The sequence below is a fragment of the Odontesthes bonariensis genome, chromosome 9 (assembly GCF_027942865.1).
Source record: "Odontesthes bonariensis isolate fOdoBon6 chromosome 9, fOdoBon6.hap1, whole genome shotgun sequence".
NCBI lineage: Eukaryota > Metazoa > Chordata > Actinopteri > Atheriniformes > Atherinopsidae > Odontesthes > Odontesthes bonariensis.
The window spans coordinates 33,497,151-33,509,522 of NC_134514.1; the positions used below are offsets into that span (position 1 = coordinate 33,497,151).

At 40.1% G+C, this 12,372-nt stretch overlaps 1 protein-coding gene across 1 annotated transcript; it reads left to right on the plus strand.

Annotated features, from left to right (window-relative positions):
• The first annotated feature begins 242 nt into the window (after positions 1-242).
• Positions 243-10,800, plus strand: ywhae1 (tyrosine 3-monooxygenase/tryptophan 5-monooxygenase activation protein, epsilon polypeptide 1). The gene is made up of 6 exons (XM_075474076.1): positions 243-472; positions 1,856-2,055; positions 2,774-2,880; positions 5,679-5,885; positions 6,106-6,242; positions 9,627-10,800. Exons 1-6 carry the CDS (start codon positions 409-411, stop codon positions 9,677-9,679), a joined length of 768 nt encoding a protein of 255 aa, XP_075330191.1. The 5' UTR covers positions 243-408; the 3' UTR covers positions 9,680-10,800.
• The last annotated feature ends 1,572 nt before the right edge of the window (positions 10,801-12,372 follow it).

Here is a 12,372-nt window from a genome sequence, read left to right on the forward strand (position 1 = left end):
TTTTATTAATTTCTGAAAAGACTGAATAACTTGTTTTTAATTTATTTGAACTTTATACTGGGGCCTCAAACAACTGACGGAGCAACTCTTAAACGTCAGGTGGCACGAACAAACTCAATATATATTCAACCGTGTAATCTCTCCTGAACGAGGTTGTAGTAAATTATGAAATAAAAACATACTGGAAGACGTTTTGGTGAATCGTGTGCGTATGCTCAGTACCCGGATGAGACCGGTTGCCATCTTTACTCTAACCTAACACAGCGCTGCTGGTGGGGCGGAACGCCACTAAACGACCAGTTGGTTTCTAGGAACCACCGACAGACCTGGCACATCACCGTGTTTTCCCACTAAAGATCTGTCACGTTGATTTGTTAGTTTGCTACTCTAGCTGCATCTTGATCCACAATGGGAGAACGAGAAGACCTAGTTTATCAGGCTAAACTTGCCGAACAGGCAGAGCGATATGACGGTAAGTCCCAATCTAAGGACCGGCTCGGAGTGGGACATCTTAGCCGCTCGGATTTTTTCCCTGTGTGAGCAAGCTAACATTAACAGAGCAGGGCTAGCAGTGTTAGTGTTAGCTGTGGCCAGCTAATAGGCTAACCTGGCCACCACAGCTGTTTTTGAGCTAATTGTTTATTGACATGACATATGCTTGTTTGTCACAAGAAACTATCGTGACGTAAAATCAATAACCAGTGCAAGGAGGTGTCCTTGTCGCACTGAAACTGTAAGGATGTGGTAGACACTGGCTAACGTTAGCGCTGGTGCTACAACAAAATGGCGGATTAGTGAAGCGTGAGCTGTCAGGAGTTACCTCCCCTGCACCATGCTAGCTCTATAGCTGAAGACTTGAGCTACTTCTTCGGAACAACCATGAGCAACATTGAATATGACGTGATTGGCTTTGTAATTCTAGTAACTTGACAAGTTCTGTGTGATTCTGGTACAGATGCACGTAGGTTTAAACACTGAGGCAGTAGCTGTTTGAAGCCTGCTGTGTTAGTGGGAGGGCAGCTGTTCATTTTGGTGGGGTGTTCCCCTGCAAGGAGGCTGCACAGATCGATTGGCGAAAATGACTCCCTCTTCATCTCTCGTACACTCCTGTCACTGTCATACCATTACAGGCCTTGTGGAGGCTGTTTTTAGACGAGTGGCTTTGTCACCGGTCATATGTTGCCCAGTAACGTTAAGTGAATGCACCATGACTCATTCATGAGATTTGGACCCAGACTACCTCGAAGGATTTATGGTTTAGTCTCTAAATGGTTACGGTACTGGAATGTCATCGAATACTTGGTGTTTCTCAGCAGTGAGTGACCATATATTAACATGTTGCAGAAGGATGAACTTTTAGGATACATTTGTGAGGGAAAAGTCAGATATAGAACAAATTACATTAGCAAATCCCACTTTACCCCACTAGCCAGCAATGATGGTCATGAGTATTTGTTTGTAGTTTGGTGGAGGTTTAGGGCTTGTAGTGTCACATTCAAACCTGTCTCATGTTCTGTAAGCTCTCAAATATGACCCGATATTCTGGACACCAGAATACCTTATTCATTATGCAAGGTTTTGTTAGACAAAGATCCTTATAATATACCAGTATTTGAAGTAATTATGTGAAGCTAGATCCAATGGACAATAATAGAATCAGTACTTTATACTTCGGACATCATATCGTTCCATTTTTTTTTTACTGTTATGTGGTCAGTCAACACAATGACGGACTTCACATCTAATTGTTAAGTCTTCCATCATGATGCAATTTTGATGTGGTAGAAATTAGATTAAAATGAAATGTTGCAAAATTAAATGCTCAAAAACCGTGTTACTTCTGTCTCTTCGACAGAGATGGTGGAGTCTATGAAGAAAGTGGCAGGCATGGATGTGGAGCTCACAGTAGAGGAAAGGAACCTACTATCAGTGGCCTACAAGAATGTGATTGGTGCTCGAAGAGCCTCTTGGAGGATAATCAGCAGTATTGAACAGAGGGAAGAGAGCAAGGGTGGGGAAGAGAAACTGAAGATGATCCGGGAATACAGGCAAACGGTAAAGCACTCAAAGTCTTTTGATAACACTGTATATGATCAAGATTAGAATCTGTGTTTAGACTTTGAATTTTTCTAATTATTCCTCAGTGCCTTGTTTTCTGAAATAATTTTCTTATTTCAGAGCATCTCAGATTTGCTTTGTGAATGTTAGATCACAAGCTTTTGTTAATGGTGCACACCATTGAGCACCAGACAGACTGCATCTGAGTCATAGCTGGCTCGTCCTCCCTCCACTCTCTCTTGCTTTTATGAAGGGAAATAAGAGCTGTTATCATTCTGGGAGAGGCCAGAGTGTGTTAGGGATGGGAGAGGCAGCTGGACTGTAGTCAGCCATCTAATTGTATGCATAGATGAGTGCACCTTGATTTCCATCAGGGGATACAGTATCCCCTGATGGAAATCCAAGGGGAAATATAAATTGTTGTGGGCATGGTTAAAGAGTGAGATAATGGTCCAAATAAAATAGCTACAGTGGATGTCAGCATTCATGGATATCTTAATGTCCATGTTATCCATGTGGAGATGGCTGTTTTTCTGGTTGTGGATGGTCCACATGAACCTCTGTGAATGTGGGCAAAATGCTATATTCACGCCATGTAGATTGTTTCTGCCATCTGCAACCTAGCAGCAGTAAGAAGAAGAATTTGTTTTTGAAGGACAGTTTAATTAGTAAGTGATGTTTCCGACTGAATACATGATTGACTCTTTTCTGGCAGGTTGAGAAGGAACTGAAGTCTATCTGTGGTGACATTCTGGATGCACTGGAAAGGCACCTTCTCCCTTCTGCTGTCATGGGAGAGTCTAAGGTCTTCTACAACAAAATGTAAGGACCTTCTGCCCAGATAAACAAATAAATCCTCTCTGGTGCACACACTGAGGGCTGAACATGTTCAAAGTTCAGATGTAAACTCACAAATTAAAGAAAAAAACTAACAGAGAAGCCAGGAGCGGTCCTGTCATTTAGGATGACATTAAATGTATATTTACATCATGACAAAGCAATGTTTGTTGTTACAACAAGACTCTGAAATCGATAGTAACAAGACGCAATATGGTCAGTTGGCCACAAGCTCGCCAAACACTGGGCCTCATTCACCAACAGTTCTTAAGAACAAATTTGTTCTTAAGTCCTACTTGTGCACTTTTTCGCAGCCGTCCATCAGCCACGCTCTCCCGCGAATCATGGCTGCAGTAAATCAACTGACACAGCAACTAAGTGAATCACAAAACATAAACTGTCCACATGCAGCTGAAGAACAAGTCATAGTCATGACGAGATTTAATTCTATTCCTGGTCTTCCTAACACCATTGATGCCATAGAATGCACACACGTGCACATTAAAGCACTCTCACCAGATCCATTTCCATACCTTAACCGCATTCTGTATCATGCCGTAAATGTCTCACTCATTTGGACTCTCAGAACCAACTAATGAATGTGGTCTCCTGCTTCCCAGGAGGAGCACAGACTCCTTTATCTTATAGAACAGCTCCGTGAGCATGAAAAAGGAGCAGCTGATGACTGGTCCATATCTTTTGATAATTAAAATTTTCTACAACAGTGGATTTTTGTTATTGTTTATTGGGAGATCGAGGATATGCCCTGGCTCCCTGGCTTACACCTCCACTGACCAACCCTCAGACTCACCAGTAGGTTTTATTTTATCAGATGCACACATGTGCTCGCACCACAATGGAGCGCACCATAGGCATCTTAAAAGAATGCTTGATGTGTGCACACGGCCCTTCAGTCCCATGAACATTCATGAGATTGGCATTCATCAATCTCAGAGCAAAGATGCAAACAATTTCATGGTCTAAAAATACGTTCATGAATCTGATGAAGACTTTTCTGAAGAACATTTTTTTTAAGAGCAACTTAAGACAGAATTTAAGAAAATTCTTAAGATATTGGTGAACAAGGTCCATTGTTCTTACAGTCTTGGCTGTCGTCCCACCACAGTGGCAGTAGTTTTATTAATAGAAATGCACTTATTGATTGGTCAGCTGGTTTTCAGCACAATTGTCCATCGGACTCAGAAAAAACTGACTCCATGCCAGTCAGTTGCCACGGCTTGGATCACATCATGTGCCTGGTTGCATTTGCTTAGCGATATATTGTCAGCAACATATTGACAGATATACACTCGCACTGACACATCACCGCGGAAGCTCCTCAACACGAGTTAAGAAGGCACAAAACTCACAATTTGTTCTGACATTTTGGTTAATTTATTTGTGCTTGCTTAGTGTATCTGCAGAGTTTGTGCAGTCTCCCTCTGAAGCATGAAGAGCCCTGCACCTTCTTTATTATACACACTTGCACTGCCCGAGTCAGTCATTCAAAAAGCTGTGACATGAGCAAACAGTGGCTGTCTACACGCTACAAAACTGAAAATGGATGCCCTCTGCTTTCTTTTACGTTAGATTAAGTGGGATTTGATAGAAACTTATTATCATATGGATCTGTTATATAACTAGTAATACTTCATTTTGAGATGGGCTTCATGAATGGAAGAAAAATTCCAGTAGCCTGGTGAGGTTTTGGAGAACACAATAAAACATTGTGTGCCAGAAAGTAATTATGTTACAAAACACTTAAAACACAATACAACTTTCTGTAACTGAAGGTGCTGCTGCATCCACTGTGCTGCCTTCTGACTGCAGGGCTGATGACACTTTGTAAACATGCAACCATCCTGACATTGTCACATTTAGGTAACACTCGTTATTGCTATAAGAAATACGTTTGCAAATATTAACTCAGGACTTAATTATCATTGGCTTTAAGAATGTGCATTTATGTTCCTTGATGATCCCACAGACATGAGTCAGTTGACAGCCATAGCTGTCACTGTGTTACCACGATCAGTGGATCGTAGTAATTAACTTTATGTATTGTCTAAGATTCGTAGCCCTTCACTCCATTGGAGTCAAGTTGATTAAGGTAGGCTCTGGAGCCAGTGGCTATTAATAGCTAAAGTTTGAACTTCAAGCGAAGACTCACTCTTACAACCACAGATTTTTAATGCATCTTATGATTGATATTTTCAACAAGAGAGATACAGTGCTTCTAACCATTCTCATTCATTATTGCACTTTACTCTGTGTAGCTGTAGACACAATCATTTATTGACCCGGTCATCTTTCTTTTTCAGTGGACCAGTGTCACCGTTTCTCTGCTTTTCAGTTGTTTGTTTCTTGTGTTGCAGTAGATCAAACAATTTTTTTTACAAGCGATCAAGGTCAGCTTGCTTTAGACAAAATCGTGACTTTTTTATGTTGTAGGTTATTGTGGCAGAACTAGAGGAATCACAATTTCTCAGATGTTTCCCTCAATGAATGAGTCGGAATGTTTTTTTAAAAACCTGTAGTCGACCTGTAGTTTTTTCGGTTTTAAATAAGAGTGTCCTGACGAGAAGTGTCAAGAAGTGTGACTTTCTTCAAGGTAACGTCATTATCAGTGCTGATATCTGACACTACATAGGCTTTCATACTAAAAGCTCACATGTAACAGGTGGCTGCATGAAGATCATCAAAGCTCAGACACTGAATTATGATCTCTCTGTACACCTGTGAAAGTTGATTTTTCATTTATTTTTATTTTTTTCCTTCTATAGGAAGGGTGACTACCACAGGTACCTGGCAGAGTTTGCCACTGGCAACAACAGAAAGGAGGCAGCAGAGAATAGTCTGGTGGCCTACAAAACTGCTACGGATCTGGCCATGATAGAGCTGCCACCCACACACCCCATCCGCCTTGGCCTTGCCCTCAACTTCTCCGTCTTCTATTACGAGATCCTTAACTCACCTGACCGCGCCTGCAGGTGACTGTCTCCTCAAAACAGTGGCACTGTGTTTGTTTCCTAATGTCCATTTGTAAAGCAGAGCTTTACTCTTTTATTTAATAGGCAGGCATTAATGTATTGATTATGTGCCAAATTTTAGCTTGAAAAATAACCGGTAACACTTTTAAATGGGGAAAAAAAAGACTTTCCACTCAAACGTAGATGTTGAAGCTATTTAAGAAAGAGCGTGTTTTCTCAGGTTGGCAAAGGCTGCGTTCGACGATGCCATCGCAGAACTGGACACACTGAGTGAAGAAAGCTACAAGGACTCCACACTTATCATGCAGTTGTTACGTGACAACCTGACACTATGGACTTCAGATATGCAGGGAGAAGGTGAGAGTCTTACACTGTGATCCTCCTCAAAACGCTAGTGCAGTGTCTATATTGTAATCTAATTCAGAAGTCTTCCTATAGCGGCACTACTCTTACCACAGAGCCTCTTGTTCTGGGAGTAGCTGTTGACACTGATTGACTAACACTGATGCCGTTACCCACCTAAAAGCTTCTTCTGTTACTGTGGATTTATAACATATAGTCAGACTGTGATTAGGTTGATTGATCCTCTGTTTTTTTGTCACTCTAATGTCTTGCATGTATTGCTTTTCTTCACTTTTTGAAATTACTTTCATGTCCTTGTCCACAAATTTCATGTGATATATTCCTCGATTGAAGTCATAATAGCCTTCGTTCTATAAGGCAAACCATGGGGCCTTATGACATCTTTGCTGGTCTGGTTTTTAGTTTTTTTTTTATCAGCTCTGTGCTGGACCACAGGTGTAACGGGTTACGAGTTCCGACCGCTATGTTGTAAATTAATACTTTTTTCCTTTTTTAGTCTATGTAGTATCAGTTCTGCTGTGTGCTTATCATGTATATATTTCCTGGCCAAATTGTTATGCTATGCTTGCTTAAGCTGTTTTCCAGCTTTTAGAAAGCTGCAAAGCCACAGATGATCAGAGGTTACCGTCTTCTGGTCGAAAGGTGCTTTTCTAGCAGAAGTTCAATAACTTAGATTTTCAAAGAAATAATATCAAATGACCTTGTGTTTCTGCAGCGGAGGTTTAAAAAAAAAAAAAAAAAAAAAAAAAAAGAGTTCTGTCAGGACTGCATTCATGGTGCTCACGGTGCATGTGCCCAGCTGCAGAATCAGTTCATTGCAGTATTCCTGTCCACACAGTGAATGTGTGGCTGAACTGGAATCAGTTTAGTCATCCCCTTTTAATAAACATCTCCTGCATTTGATCTGAGGTCTTCATGATTGGCTACTGTCCACAGTTTCATTGCAGCCGTTTGAGCTGATGTTAGCTTTACGAGATGATTCTGTAGTTTTGTCTTAAAACGGCCTGATGTTCTTTGATGAAGTTTAGCTAGCCACCTGCTTGTCAGCTATGTTTGCAGGAATAACAATATTATAATTTTTATTTATAATTGGGTTTTTTTCAAACCTCAAAGATTATTTAGGTGGGTTTCTCTTTCTCTACATGTAACAGACATTAGCCGCTTTCAGACATATATATATATATATATATATATATATATATATATATAAAAGAAAAAAGAACTAATACGTCATCTGTGTACTGTGCTGTTCAGATATCCAGGTTGGCTAACTAGCTAGGCTTGTCTTTACCTGTGTAACATCTCTTTGCATCTCACAGGGAGATGTTGAGTGAGGGCAGTTGCGCAGAAACGTCCCCCCCCACACACACACCAGTTTTAAGTAAAGCACACAATCGCATTAGTTTTCATTAATCTTCTTTAAGCCTCCATTAGGCAGCAGATTGTACATCAATAAGTAGTAATAAAAAAACTTTAAAAGTATATTTTTATACCTTTTCAGTCATAATGCTTTGCATCATTTCGATACAAGACTAACAAGGGTACTGTGGTTATGTAAAACTGATGGATGGAGCACTTTTTTTTTGTTGTTTATTGAGATAGAAGATAAAGATCCTTAATCAACTTCCCACAATGGTTTGTTGTGCTCAAGATTTAGTTTTTTTTCTTCACTTGGACAGATGTCAAAAGTAGCATTAATTATAGATCCAGCAGAGAAGGGAACATCAGAATATGCTTTAATGTTTTCAGTTGGCTCATCTTTAAACATAATCTGTAGGATTCCTCTTAAAAGCAGATCATGGACCGTATTGAGGTCGTCCCGCACGTGTTTGAGCCCGTCTGGTGTTGCTGCTGCGTGCAGCTCAAACTTGTAGCATATTGAAAGTGATGGATGGCTAATTGTAATCAAGTTTGACAGAGATTGCAGCTTCTATGGAAAAGTGTCCGTGTTGTCCAATCAGAAAAGAAGCTGACTCACTGAGTTGCTGTCGGCTTCTTAAAAAGGAGTGCTCGTCTGAAAGAGACTATTAATCATCTAAGGTAAAGAATATTTTTCTCATATTAAAAACAATAAACCAATGAGCCCTGTTTGATTTAGTTTTTTTTTTTTTCCCTCCGTTCATTCCAGCAGTTGCTGAGCATCCAGACTGGTTATTTTACATCGACTCATCATTTCTCATGTCTCTCTCATTCCCCCTGCTGTAGAGTCCTAAAGGATATTTCCCAAGTTAACTGTACTTTGTAAGTGTGGCACAGCCATGCCTTGCTCTGTGTGTGTGGCTACCTTTTTTCACCCCTCAGCACCAGCTCACTCATGACGTAATTTGAGTCCACTCACCTGTTGCTTTGTCAATCATTCATCGGGATGGTTGAACTTTTGGTAGAAGGCTGTAATCTTTGATCTTCCACCACAGTCTTGTGAAAAGTGGCGCCATTGAGTTTGGATAGTTCAGCTCAGCTTGACTCATGTTTGTGTCTGCGTTGACATGGTTGCCTGTTGTATTATTATTATGTGACTTGTATTTACACCAAGTCAGCAATGTAGACCATGTTCTTGGCATGTGTGACTGCTTGCACACTGTGTGTCCACATGCAGTTACAACATGTGCAGCCAAAGTAAAGTGCTGGTCAGAAGCTTTTAATGGAATTTCTTTTTTCTTTATTTTCCTGTAAGAACACGGAGTCGAATTAGTTGACGTAAATGCATCTCAAAGTTTTTGTGTGACATCTGTTGTCTGGTTTGCATTTTCCTCCCACTATGCTCTGTTTTTACGCTGCTTTCCAGGTGATTTAAATGAATAACATCATTTCACTACAAAAAATAGTGGTGTCTTCTGTGTATTCTCTGCTGCTTTTTTACCTACCTCCCAAAAGTTTTGAAAGGTGGTACTGTTATTGTAGGACTGGCAAATCAACTTGTTTTTGTTTTGTTTTTTTGTGAAAAACTGTCAATTCTGACGATCCTACAGGTGCCTTATTATTGCTAATCTTAACCACATGCGCCATTTTCTGCAACATTTTTAACACAATTGGATTTAATTAGAAAAAGCTACAGAGGTTAGCTGAAGTTTTGGTTTTTCTGAAGTCCACAGCATTTTTCTGAGTTTGCGATTGAAGCTTCCCAACACAACACAAATTAGTTCAAAACCCCCTCACTGACATCTCTCATATTATGAAGCTTCTTATGCATTAGTAAGAATAATCCAGTGGTTTAGCTAGAGAGAATGTACTCATAATTGAACAACAAACAAGCACTTGACACCTGCCACTTCTGATGCGTTCCACTTGTGTACGTCGCCTTGTACTCCTGCCTGCAGGTCTGTGAAGATTAAAACTTGAGTTGTTTTACGAGCTAACAGCAGATTTTCTGTCCATCAGGTGAAGAACAGAACAAAGAGGCACTGCAAGACGTTGAGGACGAGGCCCAGTGAGACTATGCCACCAACAGCCAACTACTTGAGACCCTCCCCCCTCCTATCACTCCTTGTCCCTCCACCTTTGTCTTCCTCATCCTCCCCCTCCTCTCTTTTGGCGAGTCACCTTTCTTTTGCTCCTCCTCCCTTCCTGTTCCTTTTCATCACCTCTGCACATCCAAGGCCCAGCAGGGCCACGGAGTTAACAAGTTCTTTCTTTTTTATTTTTGTATTAGCCCTTACATCAGTCAAATAAATACCACTTAATTGAGACAGGAAATACAATGTTAGAAAGACAAAGATAAAGACGGAGGTCCCTGGATTGTTAGCTGTTTTTTGTCCTGGTACAAGCAGTTCTGAAAATGTTATCTTTGTTTTCATTGTTGTATTTTTGTTTGTGCTTTTTCCTCAATATTTTTATCAGTTGCTGGATGTATTGAGATTTTTTTTCTTAATGTAATTACAGAAATTAACTTTTATTACTGATAATGTTGAATATTAGTTATGGGAGCTATTTTATCTGTTTTTAGTGAAATGTCAAGCAGATTATTTTACCATTTTATGGGCAGTTTAAAAACTACAGGTGCCCTTTTTGTTAATGTAGTTTTTCAGAGGAAGTTGGCAAAAATTGTGATATCCATGTGGGGCAAAGAAGTGCTTAACTTTTACACCATAGTGATTCTATCGTCATGTTTTGTAGTCGTCCTTGGACTGTATTATGTGCTGAAATACTGTAATCATGCACACATGCTGAATCTCTGAAGGCTGATTCATCTCTCACTGGTGGTTTTAATTTACTAAAAGAAAAATTGGGCGATCTCCTTCTTGTGTAACAGACGAGTCCCATTTTGGCCCCGCTCCTGGACGGAGAGCTCGAAAGCTTGTATGAATCCACACCTTACTTTCTGCTCCAACTCCCCTGCTTTTTACTGAAGCTCCTCTACGATCAGAGATTTTTTTTTTTCTTTTGTGGTTTTCTGTGTTGCTCTTCTGATTTTCCTTCATTATGTGTAATTTGGAGCTGATTTGTACTACTGGATATCTGACTGGAGCCACAGACAGGGAATCTGTGTTGTTCTTTCTGAAACACAGCATGAAATTAACATTAAACAATCTAAATTAAAAAAAATACAAACTGAGTTGTTAGTTGTTGTTGTTTTGCAGGCATACCTTTGTCAGGCGGTGATTTAAATTATTATTTTTTTTTTTTACTGATTATACCTTAACTGGCCCTGTATTACAGCCTTGTTCTAACGATCGAAACGCACAATGCGCAGGTTTCTAAACCCTGCGCACTGTCACCACACAGAGCAGATGTTGCTACTGACATCTGAGTTGGCAACCGAGTATAATCATGAATGCATAAGTTCTGTTTGTAGTGTTCGTGAAACATACCTTGGTTCTGGAGTGTATTTACACTTATTGTGTGAGCAGCTGATGGAGATGATGGTCAGAGGTCTAATGGCATGAACAGAGTTGCCGTGTGACCAGCGTTTCTAGTGGAAGCGCCTTGAATGTGACAAAGTCTTGGTTGTGTGTGATCATACGACCCCTCCGTACCAGGGTTGTACAAAATTCAGAATTAAATTGAGAATGACCCCTAAATTGCCATTCAGTTCTTTAATTTGAATTGAGATTGCAAACAGGAAGCGGAATTGCAATTCAAATTCGAATTGCAGGAAGTTGAATTGGAATTCCATCAAATTCAAAGAAATTCATGATACATAATTAAGGTGTATTTAACAATGAAGTTTTACAGTACATATAACATGATTACTTGAAAATGAAGATATTGCTAATTGTTCAATATTAAGGGAATCTATGCTTTATGTTAGTGTCTACTTCCATTTGGAAGAAAATTGTATGTTTAAAAGTATCACATTCTCACTGATATGTGAGAAGAAAGAATTGCAATTAATTAAATTCCACCTCCTGTAATTCCAATTCAAATTCAATTCAACATCCTGTAGGGCGGAGTCTTCAAATTCAAATTCTCCTTGAATTGAATTAAATTCTGAATTTTGTACAACCCTGCTCCGTACCCCTATTTCTTTTCCAAGCCCTCACCCATGCATGTTCACACTGGTGTCTTAACCTTTTACCTCCTCAGTTTCAGTTTCATCTGCTGCAGTTGCACTCTGTGCCACTCTTACGTCAGCCATCACGGCCTGAACTGGCTGGCCTTTATTTAGACTCTCAGCTGAAAGTGGAGGAGCCTGTCAGACAGAAAACGGGCAGTAAGCACCATCAGCCAGTGAAAGTGACATCCTTCCTACAGTGAGAGGTGCATCAGACTGTAGCGTCTGTATTCTAAGCAGATCTCCAAGCACTGATCTGGCCGTCACAAGGGGGGAAGAGTCCATGTTGAATGTCCTGTTTACAGACGCTTCCACACACGGAGGTGGGTAACCTGCTCAAACATCTGAGCTAACACTACCGGTGCACTCTTACTCATGTCTTCCCTGTACCAGGACACAACAACGTACATGCATTACATACTTTGCATTTGCTGTGAATATTTATTTTCCTGAATTGACTTGATGGTCCACTAGCCTTTTATTAGACTAAAGTAGCAGGCCAAAAGTTCACAAGAAATGTAAACATCTTCAAATCTAAAGGACCTCGAAAATGATTTCAATGAAAAGTCTCAAAGTGTCAATCAAAGATCCCTTTAGGAGTCATCCTAATAATCCTGTGATGTCATCTTGTGT